We start from the raw sequence: 22,663 nt of genomic DNA on the forward strand, positions 1-22,663 counted from the left end.
TATGTCAACTGTACACTATCTCTCTTATTTGAATTTCCTCAATAATGCCTTCCAGATACTCTGACCCAAAGTCTCCCTCCCTTATTTCTTTATATATATATCTACTCTTCCTGTTGTTCTCTGATAATCTTAAATCACCTTCAACTCTAACCATAACTCTTCCTGCATTGAGAACATATATCTCACTTCTCTCCTTTCCAAAGTCATTGTCCTCAATACTCACATCATATGACTTTCATGCTCATCCCACACCAATGCTGCCAGTGCTGAAGCCAAATCCTTTACTATTTTCAGCTCTTTACACCAACTGACTTCACCTTCTAGACTGACACGCACAGACACCTCAAATACTCTTGACTTCTTTCTCAGTTAAAATCTTACATCTATTAAACTGTGTCTACCTCTTCACCTATTGGGTTATCTGACTCCTGCCTCATCATTGCATCTAAACGCACACTCAGATACTACACAGCTACCCCACTTCTCAGACTTATAGCACTTCAGGTCAACCACTTTTGTGCCAGTTATTCCTGATAGCACACGAACTTCACTCCTGACCCATCAGAAGTAACCTATTGAGCGACTAAAACCATTGTTTTAGGCATGTCATTCCACATATTCCATTTTAGGCATGTCCTTCCAGATAAACTCCAATGTCCCAAGTCCCCCTGAGTGGTTTACAGCTATCTGGACAAAATTCAAGGCCCATGGCTGAAAAATCATATCCACTTCCCAAATGTGGGTGCTGTTCACCCAGCAGTGCAACTCCTATGAGACATATATCCTATGTGCATAGGATGCATTCATGCATCATATAGCCCTCAAGCTTTCCTGCCTCCCAAATTACAGCTGATGCTTCTGTTCCCTTGCTAATAGAATCTCCATCAACTTTGCAGAGTACTCTTTTCTGCCTTTTCTAAACAGCAATGGTTCTGTTAGCAGTACAACCACAGGAGAAGCATCAATGTTCACTGCTCTCTTCCACCTTCTAGATGTCAGCGGCTTTGTTAGCAGTACAGTCTTGGAGAAAGTGTCCACGTCCACTACCTGTTTTGCATCTAAATCCTCACTACTATGGCTAATCAAATCTTTCCTCTTGCACTCTACCAGGCTCTCTACTTTGCCAAGTGCAGAAATACATCAGGTTGCTTCAAAACAACAATAATTATGTCCTATCCATTACACTTGAACATTGTGCCTTATACTCTCCAAGTTCTTAAATCTTTCACTCTTTATGGAGATGTGCTCTCACATTTGGAAACACATTTTAGTGTGTCCCATTTCAAAGAAACATTTGTTGCGTAATGGAAACCACCATAAACAATGATTTTCTCCAACACCTTGAATTCTTCTCTCTCCTCTGTGACCACCAGTACAGCTTCCACAGAGCCACGCAGTGGGGGATCTTGCCTTCAAGAAGTTAGTTCAGTGAAAACAGTACTGTTGCCTTAGGCATCAGCAAAACTTCCTCTGTGTAAACTTCATCCATCTCTCATTTCTTGGATCAGTATCTTCCTATCAGAATGCACAGTTGCAGCATGTGTGGACAAGGTTCTTTTAACACCTTTCTCAATCAACTTTTGTATTTTCTGGGGTTTGGTTTTGTTTTCACTCTCTTCCTTTTATATATCAATGACCTATTTGCTGCTACATCATACATTGCCCACTCTTATGCAACCTAGGTACCACATGCCAAACCTGCATTGATTCCATGAACGGTGACCTTGAGAATATACTCCAGTAGAGCCATGCAAATCTTGATTCATCTCTTTAGCAATAAAAAAGAAACTCAAGCTTTGTTTATATTCAGAAAATATTACTTCTTCCTCTACCCCAACCCCTGTATGCAGAAAAGGCACAGACACACTCTGCTACAGTATACAAGGTCACTCCAAATGATGAGTTCTACTAACAGTAGGAATCTCTCTTGTTGAAAGCACATCTTTGACAAAGCTAAGGCCATCCCATTGACCAGCCCTTCTCTTCAGAGCCAGGACATATCTTAATCCTCAACTGTTAATGATACTATACAAGGCTCGAGTGAATCTCACAAATGAAGTACCACATAAACTAATGGGACAGTGCTGTTACTTTACACACACACACACACATTTTGACCTACATCCAGAGAAGAGTCATATCTTTAATGGGCAGTCTCCAGTCACAGGTTCACAGGCATACTCTCTCCTCTGTGTCTTTTGTGTCACTTCTCTGTTCTTCAGAACTGGTTGGTCTCATCTCTCCTTCATTCAGGCACACCCATTCATCTCTTTGCCTTTTGTCATTCATGTTGCATTCAAACTCCACTGACCTTACACTAACCGCTATAACCAACTCTTCCTCCTCAAAACCTTAGCCCTTTGGAATCTTTTTCCTAGTTGCTAACCTGAAACAAAAGTTAACAACATCAAGTCTTGGAGGTCCTACAAAGGTCATAAGTGCTTCTCCTTCTTCTAGATTCAGTAAATACAAAAAGGTAAAAAATAAAATTAAAAAACACTTAAGGAAAAGGTTTTAGTAATGACAAAACGATAGAGAATTTTAAAAAACCAAAAGTCAAAGTCTATTGGAATTCCAAAAATATACTAAAGATAAAATGAGAGAAAACCACTTTGTGGGCTATATCTGGCATGGCTCAACCAGAAGTGAAGTAAGGTACAGTTAGAAACCAACAATGGCTCAAAAGTTCTGGGTTAAAAGTAGAAACAGAAGGTCTGATTTTAGCTGCAAAATAATTACAAAAATCAGAGTGATGAAAAAAAAATTGACATCATGTGCAGCCTAGCAATCACTGAGACAATTGGCCACATCATTTCTGGTTATCCAGTTCTTGCCAAGTACAGTTATATCCATAAACATGATCAAAATGGTTATATGCTGACACTTAATGAAAATGAGTAAGCAGTGATATAAACATGTGCCAAATATGGCACATTAATAACAGCTTGGCCATAATCTCTGACATGCCTTTTTAAAACTGACAACATCAAAACAAACTATGGAGATATAATTATCAAAGACAAAAAAAACATCTGGAACTACATGAAGAGACTATCAAAATACAAGATTTTAAAATTGAAATAAGTAGGATGTGGAGTAGGGAATTGAAAGCAGTACCAATTCTTGAAGTATTATATATTATAAAGAATATTAACAAAATTTTAAAACCATACGAGGGCACACAAATTAAAACACTACCCAAAAGATAGCACTATTTGACTCAGCCCATATGCAAGATACTTTTAATTCAATTGCTACTAAATACCACACTCAGCGCATAACTTATCTAATCACTGCCTGATAAAATAACATACTTTACAGAATAACCACCAAAATTATTGTTGTTGATGATGATGATGAAGATTAATGACCACATTTTTTTTTGCAGCTTTCTTTAATTGTGGATGGAAAACAGTTCAACTTTGTTCCACTTGAACTTGATAGTGATAAATTTAATTACCTGATCACCCACATAGGAGTCTCTCTACAGAGTGTCTTTCCTGGTGTTCCTTTAGAGTAAGTAGCTAACATTTATATACTTTGACTTCTTTGTTTTACTCTTTCTAGAATCCAAATAAATTGGCATTCAAACAAGGATACTTATAACAAGTAATCCTTATATATCTGGCGTTGCACAATGAGCAAACACTCCACACATATTCATAAACAAATTTGAGCATGTGTGGGGAGAATACAATTTTGTATGTATCTAATTTAATGCCCTCAGCTTTCTGTGTTAGTTAATTTTCATTCTCATATTGTAGCATTGGTATATTATATGTCAAGTCTCAAAATATTTTTATATTTTGACTGAATTCATGAATAGTTGTCAGTTGGTTTTCTAGCTGCATATTGCTCCCCTATAAATGGATTTAAGATATAGAGATGATTCAAATCTGTTAGAATGTATTAAGAATTATTATGTACATCATTGTTTGGATTCTCACTGTTTTATGAGCATATGACGATTTATGAGGTGCATTCCAGAAATTTAAAAACTTTTTAAGGAGATTATTCTAATTTTATGACGTCCTAGATTATTGTAATTTTAGTGTAACATTACCATACATCTATATTCCAGATTGAAGGAGAGAGCTGTAATAGCACTTTGAACACACCCTACTAAACACTGCTTGTCACAGCTGACTAGTTTGTAGAATGTAATTGGAACATGAAAACAATTTGGAAGCTCATTATGCTACAGAGTTTTGTGGTAAAGTTTTTTGCTTGCGCAAGAGGGTCAAGGAGGTGAGAGACAATAAGAGTTGTGGGAGGGAGAGGGATGTCAGAACATTAGAGGTGGTTTAGAGAATTCACAGTTTTATGGATGAAGACCTATGTGTGTCCATTAAAGGCAATAAGGATACAGTCTGGAGTTGGTGTAGCAACTATACATAGAATTATTCACGAAGTTCTAAATGTGTGCAAAGTTTGTTCCCAGGGTGCTCAGTGATGAACAGAAGGAAAGACATGTTGGTGACAGTAAGAGATGGTTGGGCTTATTAACTTCAATCCAAGACTACTTGAGTCTCTGGTGACCTGTTTTGAAAGCTAGATCTACTGTTATGATTTAGAGACCAAGAGATGGAGTGTCCAATAGAAGCATCCTGTCTCTCCCACACCGATGAAGGCCAGTCAAAGCAAGTTCACCAGGAAGATCATGAATGTCTTCTTTATGTATAGTAAGGGCATCATCTACATCCAATGGGTTACCTTTGATCAGACTACCAACAAAGAGTACTTTGTGGAGGTTTTGAGGGAGTTCAGGAAGATTTTTCATTGAAAAAGATCAGAGTTCTTTTATTCAAATCAGTGGTATCTACACCAGGACAGTGCACAGGTCCTCAATTCTATCCTGGTGATCAACTACTTGACAGAAATGGGCATCAAAATTGTCCCTCACCCTCCCTGCAGTTCAGACCCAACTTCCTGTAACTTTTGTTTGTTCCCCAAGGTGAAGGAGAACCTCAGGCAGTCATTTTGAAGACATTGAGAAGATGAAAGGAGCTGTGACAAGGGTCATGGACTTCCATGGGACTTGAAGTGGCTGGAGCATTACAAGTTCATCAAAGTCAGAGGATCCTATTTTGAAGGAGATTAGAGTCTTGTACTTCTTTGAAATTAATAAATGTCTCTTGAAAAAGTTTCAAAACTTTTGGAATGAAATTGGCAAACATCTGCATGCATCAGCAAATTGTTTATTGATCTCTATACACAAAAATGACTATTTTTGTTTAATTAAATTTTGATTGAAGAGACACAATCAGGTCAAAGCGCCAATGAATTGAGTGTGTTGTCAGTGGCTTCTGATCTTAACTGATTTGAAGTGTTGTCATGTACATGTTTTGTCTTAGTATAAAAGATGAGCTACACCAAATATTCTGCTCAATACCAGATTTACTTGTCAGTTGTTTGGCTTTAATTAGTTGGACATATCCCTTGGTTGCTGACAATACATGATCATGAGCAGAAATAGTGGGAGAGCATCATAGCCATGTGTTGGGAAGAATTCTTTGGGGTTTGAATAATTCACCTCTAGAAACATGGGTGTTTCGTACATCATCCTTAAACAACCCTTAATCAGGGACTATCCAACCTGAAGAAAATTCTGAGCCCCACCTGCAAGTGATAAATATTGTCATTCAAGTAGCTTAGTAATATTACTTACCCAGGAGCTCAATATATTGGTTAATATAGCATGCTTATTCATTTAATAAGAACGGGAGTTATAAAAATATTTTGCCGAGGTGAAAGAAAACAGAAATTTTGAATTGCATTCATATCTATATCTGATATCTTACACATAATGTAGTTGGTAAAAAAATGATATCATCATAAACTGTTTTTTATGAAGGCTGCATGACTAATGGAAAAATAAGCACTGATATAAAGACCATGAATCAGCAGTTTATTGAGGGGTATTCTTGTTAATGATAATGATTATTATTTTATTATTCTGCTTGTTCCTGCATTTCTGCCAGCTTTCTCCATGTGTTATACTTATGTCAAGAGAGGTTCTAACTTGAATGCAGAAATATATATTGGGAGGGAGGAAGGGGAGAAAAGGAGGTAAAGAAAGAACTGAAATGGGAGTAGCTGAATCAGTGGGGAGAGAGAGAGAGAGAGTGTCCAACAAAAATTTCTACATCGCAAGTTATTTCATGTTAAAGTTGTTGTATTTCGCTAATTTCAACCAATCACTGATGTCTATTCAGCTGAATACAGTTACTGCTGTTTTTGTACACAATAATTTTTGCCGGTGTCAAAATCGTTATTCCCTGTTAATTATATCGTTATTCCCTAGTAAAGGTTTAGGGTTCGGGTTTTAGGGTTAGGGTTATGAGTCATAGGGTGTTAGGGTTAGGGTTATGAGTTAGGTTATGGCAAAAATAATCATAACCCTAACCCTAAAACTAACCCTAACTCTAAAACCCTAAAGCTAAAACCAGTACAAACGCATGAACGATGTTATAAATAACAGTACCGCCGATAGTAGTTGTTGACAAACAACGGCACTAATTTCATTCAAGGGAAAAGATTCCATTACACCGCTAGAATATGTTGTTTATATTTCATAGCAGTAATTGTTTTCACCTCAATAGATGTCAGTGATTGGTTGAAATTACCGAAATACGACAATTTTTTACATGAAATAAATTCGAATACAAAAATTTTTATCTGTTCTATAACACAAAATATACAAGTATACGAAGTTTGAAAGTGTTTCGGTATCAAAAACACTACATAAAACATAAATGAAAAGTGGTGCCCGTCAATTCAGAAAGATCCCAAAATTTGAATTATTTAAAAATATTTTTCAGTTTTTTTGAGTTTATTTGTAATATGAATGAACTGTTGTTACTTTAACATTCATAAAATTAATGGTGTTTGATTTGTTGATGTGTTTATAAAAAAATCGTAAATGTGGAAACTGAGAAAACATTGCTCACAAAAGACTATGTGTCTATAAAGCTGAGTAATAGACTCAAAAGTTCAATTTATCTTCATGCATTAATTTTATGTTGTCTGTTTAGGTACATTTACCATAACACTATCTTGGTGGCATAACCATATCATGTCTTAACTCTATTAAACAACTAACTGACAATGAAAGCCCATGTTCATACTTTGGTTAATGGATACCTAAATTTGTTTTGTTGAGAAACTCCTGGTGCTGAAATTTTGTGAATATTAATAGAATGGCCTTTTGGATTGCTATCCCAGATATTTTGAAGAGTTTGCTCTGAACTATAGATCATTTGTATAATTTAAGGATATGGGTTACGAGTGTATTGCTCAAACATGCTCTCCTGACAACTGAAAAGTTTAGTGTGTGTTAATCTAAGCACTTCAAGCCAATAAGATTTCTAATTTTAGTATTGTTACTTCTTATAGTTGTAGATTATACCTCCTTGTTATACTTGATCCTTTGAAAATTAATTGTCTTGGCCTGAGGGGTCTCTGTCTTCCAGATGCTAGTGCTACATAAAATGCACTTATGCCAGTGCCACATAAAATGTAATCATACCAGTGCTACATAAATGCATCCATGTTGGTGGCACGTAAAAAGCAACCAGCACATTCTGTAAAGTGGTTGGTGTTAGGGAGGGCATCCAGCCTTAGAAGCCATGTCAAAACATAGAATGAGAGCCTGGACAGCTCTCCAGTTGACCAGCTCATGTCAAACTGTCCAACCCATGCCAGCATAAAAAATCGGTTGTTAAATGATGGCAGTGGCAGATGCTGCTGCCACTGCTGCTACCAGTGATGCTACTGGTGTCACTGCTGCTGCTGACAAGATAAAACCAGCCAACTTTTGGAACAGTTGCCTGATACCCTGCAAATTCTGCCTTTACATCTTTTAAATACCCAATTGTTTAGTAATAATGACTATTTGAAATGTAAGTATGCAATATTCATAAATGAAAGTATGAGTTACACTACATTATATAGAAGTATGGCTTGTTTTCAGTATAATGCATTTCATTGAGAATAATATGCTTATCTTTTATTTTGTTCAGACGCTTGATAAAAAAGATTGATGTCATTCCACCAGAACGGTTGAATCTGATGCACAACATGATCAAGGACAAAGCAAAGAAGGATCCTGGTCCATGTGGAGGGTTTTCTCATATGTATGCTTCTATGTGTGACTATCATCATCTTCCATATCGAGATGAAGTTGCTTGGGTATGTCTAATTAATCCCTTTATCTCTCTTAGACTTAATCGTTACTATTATCATTGGAAACAGTTTTTATGCAATACAGACTGCAATGTTGAAGCTTTGTGATATTACAGTGCCTTTTACCATTTGAATAAGGTGTATTATAATAGCATGTTATTATACAGTCCTATATGTAATAGTTATAATATTTTTACGCTTGATATTGATCTTAGTTTATGTCTAAGTGCTGTAGCTCAAGCTAGTATTTTAGTATTTCTACTAACTATTTGGCTTGTCTCTTTCATAAGGTTTTACTCTGACACTACCTAGAAGAATAAAAAAAAAAATCTTATCTATTTATCCCATGACTCAAGATGGATTTCCTTCTTTTAGTAACTCCATTTGTCTAATTGCAAGAAAAGATGTGTGGTGATGGGAAGCCTTTCAAATTGTAATTCTAATTGGTGTTAAACCAAGTGACTGATCAAATCTCTCTTGAACATACTTCTAAAAATAAATTAAAGGTGGAGAAATATCCATATTTCAGAGAGAGAGAGAGAGAGAGAGAGAGAGAGAGAGAGAGAGAGAAAGAGAGAGAGAGAGAAAGAGAGAGAGAGAGAGAGAGAGAGAGAGAGAGAGAGAGAGAGAAAGAGAGATAGATAGATAGAGAGAGAGAGAGAGAGAGAGAGAGAGAGAGAGAGAGAGAGAGAGAGAGAGAGAGAGAAATTTGAAGTGTTGAACACTTTCAGAAATTCATGCTAACCAACCAGTAACTTACTAAAATATGACTTATTACTCTGACATATTTTTCAGCAATGGAAAACAAGCTGGGTTTATTCTGCTGAAGGCTCAGCCTTCCATTAATAGATTCATTCTTCTAAGAACTAAAGTTAGAGTTGGAGTTTCGATTTCTCTTCTGAACTAATCTTTTTACATTTTCTTAAACTTCAGCTTCCCTCAGGCATAAATATTTTTCTAATAAAATTCTTTACTAGTGAAGTTCTTTTTCTTGTAAGAGCAGATGCCACTCGAGTTACCTCTGCTTACATTGCAAATATTGATTTTCAAATGTTTGAGTTCGCTATCAACAACATCAATCTCACTTGTATGAAAGAGCCTGCAAAGGTCATAGGCACTGAGCATCTTACTTTGACATACTTATTGACAGAAATAACTTTTTCACACAGAACTGTATGAAATTGTTATATTTATAATTTCCTGACGTAAATGATTTAGTAAGCTAAATTATTCTTTGAGGTTGTAAAGAAACCATCTAAGATGATGTCTTCAGTTGAAAAATCAGTTGCTTGAGGTTTTTACTGTTTTTACATCTTCTTACTGCTACTATTTTACTTTGTTGACATTTCTTTTCTGAACACTTGTTTAAAACTCAATTTCTTGGGCTCTGTGTGATTAGTTTTCTGTAGTGTTCTTTTGTTATATGATATATAGTATATGGTTTGTTGCTGCAAATTTCTGTTTGGGCTCCCAGAATTATTCAGATAGGTATATGATGTGCAGTGCTAGGTCAGTCTTGATTAAACAAATCAATGACCAGTGGTATTCCAACTATAACCATCTTGTCATTTTAGGGGTATTTAAAACTATATTAACCAATGTGACTATCCTTATTTAAGACAACAAAATTTGATGAAATTTTAGCTATTTCAAGAAGGTTAATTGACTAAAGAAACCTTTTTTGATGGCTTGTTAAGTACTTGTTATATGCTGTGGGTTGATTTGATTATTATATCCTCTATCTTGCAAGTCCCTTATGCAAAGTCTGATGTTGGTGACTTATTTATATTTTGTTTATTTACGTTCCATGAAAGCTATTAAAATAATTAAGCCTAATTCTTGATGGAACCAATTTACTTTCACAACTACAATATTCAATTATTCCCAGTTAATCAAACTTCCTTAATGTTTTGTTACATATTCTATTATCAGTAACATGCCAACTTGTCCATAAATATTACATGTCTTAAGTTTTGAACATTTCTTTTCATATGCCTTATATTGTTGATTCATTTTTTAATACATTTTTCTCTTGCCTTCTGTTATACTCTTTTACTCTTTTACTTGTTTCAGTCATTTGACTGCGGCCATGCTGGAGCACCACCTTTAGTCGAGCAAATCGACCCTAGGACTTATTCTTTGGATGCCTAGTACTTATTCTATCGGTCACTTTTGCCGAACCGCTAAGTTACGGGCACATAAACACACCAGCATTGGTTGTCAAGTAATGTTGGGGGGACAAACACAGACACACAAACATATACACACACACACATACATATATATATACATATATACAACGGGCTTCTTTCAGTTTCCGTCTACCAAATCCACTCACAAGGCTTTAGTCGGCCCGAGGCTATAGTAGTTAATTTTTTAATATTTTTTAAAATAATTTTTTATTAGTTTTTTTTACTCTGTTGACACAATCTATTTAACATGTAGAAGTGCAGGTGGATGAAATTATTAGGTATCATATTAACAATTGAAGAATCAACAAGCTGTGTCTGTCTCCTGCATTTCACTTTACTCTTGACCAAGACACTAGTATATTTCTGGTCTAATTTACTAATGTCGACAATTGCAGCATGGAAGGTGTTTATAAGCCATTTAAAATAACACACAAAAACCATTAGATTCACTTCAACATTTAAATTTAATTTGTCAAAATATTTTCGTCGCTTTGAGACCACGACCTGTTCACTGACAAAATTCTGTGCTGCACACTGCAGGAAACCAGTATTGCAGTGATGATGACATCATATCTGCTGTTCATGAATTTTTTATCCAACAGGGTGAAAGCTTCTTCAACAATGAGATCCAAGCACTGCAACACCAATCAAAGAAGTGTGTAAACCACAAGGGGAGACACTGTTGAAAAATAAACCTTGTTTAGTTATATTCCATGAGAGTATCTTGGGCAGCTTATAAACTTTTCAGCTGGCCATCATATATTCAACAATATTTCTTGCAGTTATAAGAAAAATGAGTCATTGATAAACCAGTCCTAAATCTTAATATTTTAGCATCTGAAGTGAAGCCTGAAATACTCTGAATGTTTGTGATATGAGAAAGTAAGAGAGGTAAAACATAAATAAATAAAAGAGAAAATGAAGTATATATCCTGTAATGCTTAGTTAGGTTCTTGTTAAACAAACATGCTATGCAAAGTCAGATAAAATGTCTACACATAATAGGTAAGAAGCGTGCTTCCCAACTACATGGTTCCAGGTTCAGTCCCGCTGTGTGGCACCTTGAGCAGATGTCTTTTACTAAAGTCTCAGGCTGTCCAAAACTTTGTGAGTGGATTTGGTAGACAGAAACTGAAAGAAGCTTGTGATATGTGGGTGTGTGTATATATATATATATATATATATATATATATATATATATATATATATATATATATATATATATATGTATACATGTATACATGTGAACTATTGGCGATTCTCCCCCCCCCCCCCACCTCCTTCTCCCTTTTCTTTTGGACTTTCTTATATCTCCTGTTTCCAAAGAAGAGCTTTGTTCGAAACGTAAAACAACCACACTTTCTTTCCCTCTCTGATCATGTACCAGGTTCTTGTGTTGTTTTTTCTTGTCTTTTTTTCCTCCATTTTTTTTATTAACTATATATATATATATATATATATATATATATATATATATTATGTATATATGTGTGTGTCTGTGTGTTTACCCCCTCCCCTTCCATTGCTTGACAATCGATGTTGATATGTTTACATCCCTGTAAATTAGCAGTTTAGCAAAAGAGACTAGTAGAATAGGTACTAGGCTTACAAAAAGTAAGTTCTGAGGTCAATTTCTTTAACTAAAGACCCCTTAAGTGGGTGCTCCAGTATGGCTGCAGTGAAATATCTGAAAAAAGTTAAAGAATAAAAGAGTGAAAGAATATTTTGAACTCTTTTTTAACTTTACAGCATTTCATATGTTCAGTTTCATATTTTTCTTTTGCATTTTCTCCTAGGATGTGGATACCATATATCTTACACATGATACTAAAGAGCTGAGGTTAAAGGATTTTGATCACTTAGAAAACAGGTAAATTTTATATGTTTGTATGTCTGGAATGGTAAAAAGGATATTGTATAGTGCTACCAGCTCTTGGTTTCTTAGTTAAGAAATTTTATTGTATGTGACTTGAAAGTTACCTGTGATAGACAATTAATTTATTATTCACTCTAGATCATCATCATCATTTAAAATTTGTTTTCTATGCCAGTATGGTGTGGATGGTTTCAAAAGAACTGGCAAGTTAGAAGACTGCACCGAGTTGTGTTATCTGCTTTGACATTGTTTCTTTTGCTGGATACCCTTCCTAATGCCAACCACTTTACAGAGTTTTGTTAAGGTTATTTCTACAGAATCTACAATCAGTACTGACCTTTTGCTGCAACGTCTCATATCAAGACACACAGGTCCTGAGGACAACTGATATCTTGAGTATTGAGGCAATGGTGCACAAGCACCGGTTACGTTGGACTGGACACCTTATTAGAATGACAGATAGCAGGATTCCTAAGCAAATGCTCTATGGAGAACTTGTGAATGGAAGGAGATTCCAGCAGAAACCAAGGCTGTGATTTAAGGACTGTGTCAAGTCCTCATTAAAGGCCTGTGATATGCAGGACACTAACTGGGAGAACAATGCCTGTCATCGCCACAGATGGAGGAAGCAGTTTAAGGAGGAGATCAACACTTTTGAGAGAGCACGTATCCAGTATGAAGAACTTAAACGAGCAGCGCGATAGCACATGGCTCGTATAGTGAATGGGGAAAGCTTGCTCTGCAATGTTTGCAGTCGTGTATGTTTGTCAAGAGCAGGGCTCATTAGCCATCAACAGAGCCGTAAATACAAAATATAAGTTAGTCCTAGAGCACACAATGTTCCTGAAGGTCGACAATGGTCTTCCTCGGTCACGATTGGACGGCCATCATCATCATATATGTATATATATGTATGTATGCACATATATATATATATATATGTGTGTGTGTGTGTGTGTGTGTGTATGTATATATATATGTGTATGTCGTCGTCGTCGTCGTTTAACGTCCGCTTTCCATGCTAGCATGGGTTGGACGATTTGACTGAGGACTGGTGAAACCAGATGGCTACACCAGGCTCCAATCTGATTTGGCAGAGTTTCTACAGCCGGATGCCCTTCCTAACGCCAACCACTCAGAGAGTGTAGTGGGTGCTTTTACGTGTCACCCGCACGAAGGCCAGTCAGGCGGTACTGGCAACGGTCACGCTCATCTTGCTCGAAAAACCTCATGTGTCACCCACACAAGAGCCAGTCCAGGGGCACCGGCAACGATCTCGCTCGAAAATCCTACGACAACCCCACACAGGAGCCAGCCCAGGGGCACCGGCAACGATCCCGCTCGAAGAAACTTCACGTGCCACCCGCACAAGAGTCAGTCCAGGGGCACTGGCAACGATCCCGCTCGAAAAAACCTCATGTGTCACCCGCACAAGAGCCAACCCAGGGGCACCGGCAACGATCCCGCTCGAAAGATTTCATGTGTCGCCCGCACATGAGCCAGTCCAGGGGCACCAGCAATGATCCCGCTCGAGAGATTTCATGTGTCACCCGCACAAGAGCCAGCCCAGGGGCATCGGCAACGATCCTGCTCGGAAGATTTCATGTGTCGCCCGCACATGAGCCAATCCAGGGGCACCGGCAACGATCCCGCTCGAAAGATTTCATGTATCGCCCGCACATGAGCCAGTCCAGGGGCACCAGCAACGATCCCGCTCGAGAGATTTCATGTGTTGCCCACACATGAGCCAGTCCAGAGGCACTGGCAACGATCTCGCTCGAAAATCCTACGACGGTCCCACACAAGAGCCAGCCCAGGGGCACTGGCAATGATCCCGCTCGAGAGATTTCATGTGTCGCCCGCACATGAGCCAGACCAGGGGCACTGGCAACGATCCTGCTCGAAAGATTTCATGTGTCGCCCGCACATGAGCCAGTCCAAGGGCACCGGCAACGATCTCGCTCGAAAAACCTCATGTGTCACCCACACAAGAGCCAGCCCAGGGGCACCGGCAACGATCTCGCTCGGAAGATTTCATGTGTCGCCCGCACATGAGCCAGTCCAGGGGCACTGGCAACGATCTCGCTCGAAAATTCTACGACGGTCCCACACAAGAGCCAGCCCAGGGGCACCGGCAACGATCCCGCTCGAAAGATTTCATGTGTCGCCCGCACATGAGCCAGTCCAAGGGCACCGGCAACGATCTCGCTCGAAAAACCTCATGTGTCACCCGCACAAGAGCCAGACCAGGGGCACTGGCAACGATCCCGCTGGAAAAACCTCATGTGTCACCCGCACAAGAGCCAGCCCAGGGGCACCGGCAACGATCTCGCTCGAAAGAATTCATGTGTCGCCCGCACATGAGCCAGTCCAGGGGCACTGGAAACGATCCCGCTCGAAAGATTTCATGTGTCGCCCGCACATGAGCCAGTCCAGGGGTACTGGCAACGATCCCCCTCAAAACAACATTTCATGTGTCATGTATATATATATATATATGTATGTATATATATATGTGTGTATATATATATATATATATATATATATATATATATATATATATATATATACATGTATATACATATGTATGAGGATAGCTGCCTGAAAAAGTGCCACACCCTAACAGTTGAGGGAACCCGTGGAAGAGGTAGGCCCAGGAAGACCTGGGCTGAGGTGGTGAGGCAAGACCTTCGTACATTGGGCCTCACCGAGGCGATGACTACTGACTGAGACCTTTGGAAATGTGCTGTGTGTGAGAAGACGCGGCATGCCAAGTAAGATCGTTGCCAGTGCCCCTGGACTGGCTCTTGTGCGGGTGGCACATGAGATGCACCATTTTGAGCGTGGCCGTTGCCAGTACCACCTGACTGGCTCCCGTAGGATTTTCGAGTGAGATCGTTGCCAGTGCCCCTGGACTGGCTTGTGCGGGTGGCACATAAAAGACACCATTTCGAGCGTGGCCATTTTCGTGCGGGTGATACGTAAAAGCACCCACTACGCTCTCTGAGTGGTTGGCGTTAGGAAGGGCATCCAGCTGTAGAAACTCTGCCAAATTAGATTGGAGCCTGGTGTTGCCATCCGGTTTCACCAGTCCTCAGTCAAATCGTCCAACCCATGCTAGCAGGGAAAGCAGATGTTAAACGATGATGATGATGATGTATACATATATGAACCAGATGGCTACACCAGGCCCCAATCAGATTTGGCAGAGTTTCTATAGCTGGATGCCCTTCCTAACACCAACCACTCCGAGAGTGTAGTGGGTGCTTTTATGTGCCACCGGCACGAAGGCCAGTTAGGTGGTACTGGCAACAGCCACACTGAAAATGGTGTATTTTACGTGTCACCTGCACATGAGACAGTCCAGCGGCACTGGCATGATCTCACTCGAATGTCTTTACACGTGCCACCGGCACAAATGCCAGGAAGGCGACGCTGGGCACAGGTGCCATCACGATTTCGCTTTCACTTGCCCCATCAGGTCTTCACAAGCTGCGTTTCGTGTCCAGTGAAGGAGACGACGTTGGCATGGGTGCCAGTCATCGAATTTAGTTCGATTTCGATTCCACTTGCCTCAACAGGTCTTTGCAAGTGGAGTTTTGTGTCCAATGAAGGAAGGTACGGTTAAGTGGGCTGGCTACACCCCTGGCAGAGGCCTTGGATTTAGGTCTTACTTGGCTTGCTGGGTCTTCTCATGCACAGCGTATTTCCAAAGGTCTCAGTCAGAAGTCATTGCCTCAGTGAGGCCAAATGTTCGAAGGTCGTGCCTCACCACCTCAGCCCAGGTCTTCTTGGGCCTACCTCTTCCACAGGTTCCCTTAACTGCTAGGGAGTGGCACTTTTTCACACAGCTATCGTCATCCATTCTCTCCACATGATCATACCAGCGCAATCGTCTCTCTTGCACACCACAACTGATGCTTCTTAGGTTCAACTTTTCTCTCAAGGTGCTTACACTCTGTTTAGTATGCACACTGACATTACACATCCATCGGAACATACTGGCTTCATTCCTTGCAAGCCTACGCATGTCTTCAACAGTCACGGCCCATGTTTCACTGCCATGAAGCATGGCTGTTTGTACACATGCGTCATACAGTCTGCCTTTTACTCTGAGAGAGAGACCCTTTGTCACCAGCAGAGGTAAGAGCTGTCAGAACGTTTCCCAGGCTATTCTTATTCTAGCAGCTACACTTTCAGCGCAGCCTCCCCCACTACTACGTTGGTCACCTAGATAGCGGAAGCTATCAACTACGTCTAGTTTTTCTCCCTGGAATGTGGCAGAAGTTGTTTTCTACAAGTTCACAGTGTTTATTGCTCCTGAACATCTGCTACATACAAAAACTTACTTCCTAGTTAACCTTCCTTTGATATTGCTGCACCTCTTATGTGTCCATAGCTTGCACTTCGTGCATCTTATAGAGTTTCTGCCTACACCTTTTCTACAGATCGAGCAGGGCCATCTACCTGAAGGGGTTTGTGTTTTGTCTACCTTCCTACTTATTAGGACTTTGGTTTTAGCTAGGTTGACTCTAAGGCCCTTCGATTCTAGTCCTTGCTTCCACACCTGAAACTTCTCCTCTAGTTCTGATAGTGACTCCGCAATTAGTGCAAGGTCATCAGCATAGAGGAGCTCCCAGGGGCATCCTGTCTTGAATTCGTCTGTTATCGCCTGGAGGACTATGATAAATAGGAGGGGGCTGAGGACGGAACCTTGGTGGACCCCTATCTCTACCCGGAATTCTTCACTGTACTCATTTCCAACTCTCACCTTACTAACAGCATCTCTGTACATGGCTTACACAGCTCTCACTAACCATTCTTCTATCCCTAGTTTCCTCATTGACCACCAGATGATGGATCAGGGGACCCTGTCAAAGGCTTTCTCCATGTCAACGAAAACCAGGTACAGAGGTTTATCTTTGGCTAGGTATTTCTCCTGCAGCAGTCTTACCAGAAATATAGCATCAGTGGTGCTTTTCCCAGGCACGAACCCACACTGCATCTCATCTAAACTGACTCGCTCCCTAATTTGTTGGGTTATGACCCTCTCCGTGACTTTCATTACCTGATCTAACAACTTGATACCTCTGTAATTATTTGTATCTAAAGTGTCACCTTTACCTTTGTAGCAGTTGACAATGGTGCTGCTACACCAGTCATTGCGTATGACTCCTTTGTGTATCACCTGGTTAACAATATGGGTGACTAGGCTATAGTCGACACTGCCAGATATTTTGAGCATCTCTGCGGTGATTCCTGATGGGCCGGGGGCCTTCCCTGTCTTCATACTCTTAATTGCTTTATCTACCATGGTACTGTCAACTCGGATAGCTGGTCCCTCTGTTGGGTCGACATTCGGCAGACTCTCTTTCTCCCATTCATTCCCTTTATTAAGCAATCTATAGTAGTGGCATCTTCAGACCTCTTTCTTTGCAGCCTCATTTAGTGCAAGCGTACCATCATCCATGCAAACACATTTCTCTCCCACGACATCGCTATTCTCTCTCACACACTGTCTTCCAACATGAAATACCTCAAGTCTTTGGTCCTCACGGCACAGAACATTGGATATATATATACATATATATAAATATTTAGTTAGATATATTCAATGAGAATATTATATACTGAATTTATATTGAGTGCTCTATTGTGTCAAAGTATTAATACTATTAAAATATTTATGTATTTAATACGAGTGATCATATATATATATTTTATAATATATTATTATTAATATCAGGAAATCTATATTAGAAAATTCATCGGAAAGATATACACATGTGTAGAATAATTGTTGTATTAAAACTATATGTAAAAATATATGTAAATATGTATAATTATAAATATATAATATAATAATAATAAATATGTCCGTTTCACAAAAGCACTGTCCTAATAATGGAATCCTATATTGAGAAGCATTTATAGACAACTCTTCTGCTTTTCAGAGATATAAATTTTGAATTTGTATAATTTATCGAATGGTAGTTTTTTTTTTTTAATATGAAGTGATATTATAAAAAGGTGTTTGTTTGAAATATAAATTAAAAATTTTTAAATATTATATATTTATACTTATACATATTTACATATATTTTTACATATAGTTTTAATACAACAATTATTCTACACATGTATATATCTTTCCGATGAATTTTCTAATACTGATTTCCTGATATTAATAATAATATATATGATCACTCATATTAAATACATAAATACTTTAATAGTATTAATACTTTGATACAATAGAGCACTCAATATAAATTCAGTATATAATATTCTCATTGAATATATTTAACTAAAGATTTATGTATCCCGCTCTATGTACAAAGAGCACTAAATACTGAATTTGTTAAGGATGGAAAAACAATATCTCGAAATTTCACTTAAAGATATACCAATTCCTTCCAAGGACACATACTTATTATCATTACTTCAGAAAGCAAATGACCTTATTAAACGAATGAGATGAAAGGCATTCTTTTACGATAACAAAGGAACTATAAAAGACCAAAGGAATAATATAAAATCCATAAAGTTCTCTATATTTTATTCCAAATATCAAAAGAATCTTACTAAAATAGTCAACAAAATTATAAAATCACCTAATATACATGTTTTCTCTGATAAAACAGGAAATTTATTTTTGATTACTCCTACTCAATACCAAGAATTTATACATAAAAAATTGTGCAAATCTTATGAAATTACTAATCCATCAAATTTAGAAATGATAAATAAAGAACATTCTTTAATTATGAGTAAATTAGACGTTGAAGACCGCACGGAAATATACACTCCGAATACACCACATTTTAATTTGAAAGATCATAAATTAGATTTTAATATTAATCCTACCATTAGACTAATTTGTCCAACTAAATTGGACCTCGGAAGAATAAGAAAGAATATTTTAGATAGAATTATACCTACATTAAAGAAAAAGCTCAACTATAACCTATGGTTCATTACAGGAGAAGTAATATCTTGGTTCCATTTATTACCTAATAAGACAAACTTACCATTTTTACAATTTGACATTAACAGTTATTGTGCATCCATGTTACCTATTATATTAAATAAAGCTATAATTTTAGCCAAACATCATACTGACATCACACCATTGGAGATTGATATTATTTTCTTAGCTAGAAAAACTCTAATTAAATTCAGTGACAATTTATGGTGCCAATTTGGTAATAATAGTTTATTTAATTTATTTGATATTACAATGGGATTGTCCAATTCGGCACAAATCACAGATCTAGTAGGATTATATTTATTATATGAGACTAAACACTACTTCCCATATTTGAAGGGAAGATTGTATAGAGAAGACGCACTACTAGTCTATAATGGTAGATCCAAAAGAAAAATAGGAAAAATAAGAGAACTACAAAAATTTTATAAAAATTTTGGTTTTATTTATCACATTTGAAGAAAGTTATTCTAAAGCAAATTTTCTAGGTGTAACCTTAGACCTGAATAATTCAACCTACTCTCCATTTCATAAACCTAATGAATATCTTAAATATATAAATATTAATTCAAATCATCATATATCATTACTTAAAAGTATCGTAAATAGTATATCTTCTAGAATATCCGACCTATCTTATAATGAAGAAATCTTTAATAATCATGCCAATTATTATAACCAAGCTTTAACTGCTAGTGGATTTAAACAAAATATTAAATACATAAAGGATACTAAACTAAAAATTTATATAGCACAAATGGAATTAAATAAAACCACATGCGATACTAAAATAGGAAATAAAGATAACCTTAAATATAACAATAACACACAACTAATACTAAATGACGAAACTTCTACACAATACAATAAAAAACCTGGAAAAAATAATGATAGGCAAAGAACTAAATATAATAATAACAATAAATACTCAACGTAAAATATACAAATCCCAAAACCAATATATAAATGTAATAAACTACCTAATAGGAGCGGAAAGAGAGAAATTATTCGGTACACACCTCCATTTTCATTAAATGTGAAAGGTTTAGCAAAAAAGTCCTTAAATATAGTTAAAAATAATTTTCCGAGGAATCACAAATATCACCACATATTTAATAGATCAACAATTAAAATATCCTTCTCTACAACACTAAACATAGGATCTATTATTGTCTGTTCTAATAAAAGAAAAATTAACAAATATAAAAACAGTTGTAATAATAATAACAATAATAATAATAAGATAAGAAGTAGCAATAGGAATATATGTAATACACAAAATACTAGAACACCTAACAAGAATATTAATATAACAAAACCCCAGCAAAATTCTAACTACCATACATTCAAAAATATACAAAAAGCCTAAGATAACACAATACCACAAACCAATGAAAATAAAAATAATAATTCACGAATAATAAATGTATCTAATTCCGCGATAAATAATACTACAATAAATTCAATAATAATACCAGACACCACAAATAATCATATCAATAGTAGACAATATTCATCTGAACAGAAATATAAAAATAAAAATAAAAAGTGTTCATGTAAAAATAAAACATTATGCCCTTTAAAAGGCAAATGTAGAAGATTTAACGTAATATATAAATGCATAATTACAATAATTAATAATGCACATAGTATGGTATATATAGGTCGTTCTGTTAATTTCAAACAAAGATTTTTAGCACATATACACTCCTTTAACCCTTTAATTACTAACCCGGCCGTAGCCGGCTGAAAAATTTTTTGGTTCATAAGACTAACCCGGCCGTAGCCGGCTGAGCGTACCCATTGTTATTTAAATGTATATTTGAACCCAAATTTCGTTAGTACATTCGTTAAAACACCTGATTTCACTTTGCAAACAGTTGAGTTATTGTCTCCCACATTGTTTGGTGTGATATTTGAACTCAGTGAATTTTGAAAGATTTTTTTCCACATTTTTTGCGGCGTTAATTTTTTTCAACTTTGAAGATGGAGAGGAGTTTCATGCTATCAAGCAGTGATTCCGAATTTGAAGGTTTTTCAACAGAAGATATGGAGATATCGAAGAAAAGAATGAATGAGCTACAAAAGCACGTGGTGAACGATAATGAATCTGATATTTCTGTATACGAAACTGAAACCAGCGATTCTGAAAGCAGTGATTCTGAAAGCAGCGACGGCGACAGCGATGATGATTTTACACCAGAAAAAGATTGAAAAAATATTTCTATTAACAATTTTTCTGAAGAAACAGGGTCTACTCATAGTCTTTCTCAGGAAGCAAAACCTTTAGACTTCTTTTTCATGCTTGTTTGAAATGATTACTGCGGAAACAAACTGTTACGCAGAATGTAAACAAACCGGAAAAAAAAGATAGCTTGTGGTTTCCTGAAACTGTAGATGAAATACGGGCATTTTTTGCCATAAATATTATTATGGGTATTAGACAGTTACCCAGAATAACAAATTACTGGAGCGATCAGGAACCTTTTGGCGATGAATATGTTTCCAGTATTATGAACGAGTACGATTCGTGAAGCTGAACCAATATTTACATGTGAGAGACACTAGCAGTACACCCCCCCCCCCCAGTACGTGGAGAACTTTGAGACAAAAATTATGCAATAGAATTGATTAAGAACCCTTTCTTTAATTATGTTCCAAATATCACATTAATATGTTGATAAATAAAAAAAAGTTACAGGTGTTTAATGAGACTAGTCTAAATTCATGATTATTTTAGAATTTAATTGAAACTCATGTGGGGTGTATTTTGGTCAGAAATATAGTAACGAAAGGGTTAAACCAAACATAGCTACCAATACGACGTCATTAGCTACATATATACATAAACTTAAGAATAACAAAGTTAACTATAAATTAGATTGGTCAATAATAGATTCAGCCACACCATACACACATAGATCTAATAGTTGCTGTCTCTGTATGAAGAAATCACTGTATATATTATTATATAAACAAGAACCTAATAAATTGTCAATCAGAAGCACTTTCAACATGTAGAGATGGGTTTTATAAAACCTTTTAATATTATAGGAGATCTGATAAAAATTTAAATTAATGACTACATGTAGTTTTTTTTCTTTTTTATTATGATATCAAAATATAAGGTGATACTTACAAATAGATTGATAGATAAATTAATTAGAATTATTTGACTATACTCACATTTACAAGACATAAATTATACATTAGATAAAGATTGAACTGATACTCTTGGAATTAGAACCATTGCATATCTAATCTATAACAAATGGACAGTTACAATTGCATTAAATTTTAAAATAAAAATTTAATTGGCATCTTCCAATTATAAAAACAAAAAATATAAAAGAAATATTTTGACCAATTTAAAATTTTATAACCTCAAACATAAATTTTACATTATATTATTTAAGTCTAAGA

At 36.8% G+C, this 22,663-nt stretch overlaps 1 protein-coding gene across 2 annotated transcripts in view; it reads left to right on the forward strand.

Annotated features, from left to right (window-relative positions):
* Nucleotides 1-22,663, forward strand: part of LOC106880055 (F-actin-uncapping protein LRRC16A) — a 547,921-nt gene that overhangs the window by 28,710 nt on the left and 496,548 nt on the right. For both annotated transcript variants that reach the window (XM_089356189.1, XM_089356195.1), the window contains exons 3-5: nt 3,389-3,516; nt 8,022-8,190; nt 12,173-12,246. In XM_089356189.1, coding sequence (XP_089212315.1) covers nt 3,389-3,516; nt 8,022-8,190; nt 12,173-12,246 — 371 coding nt within the window. The remainder of the gene's footprint in view (nt 1-3,388; nt 3,517-8,021; nt 8,191-12,172; nt 12,247-22,663) is intronic.

The sequence above is a fragment of the Octopus bimaculoides genome, chromosome 1 (genome assembly GCF_046866305.1).
Source record: "Octopus bimaculoides isolate indiv1 chromosome 1, ASM4686630v1, whole genome shotgun sequence".
NCBI lineage: Eukaryota > Metazoa > Mollusca > Cephalopoda > Octopoda > Octopodidae > Octopus > Octopus bimaculoides.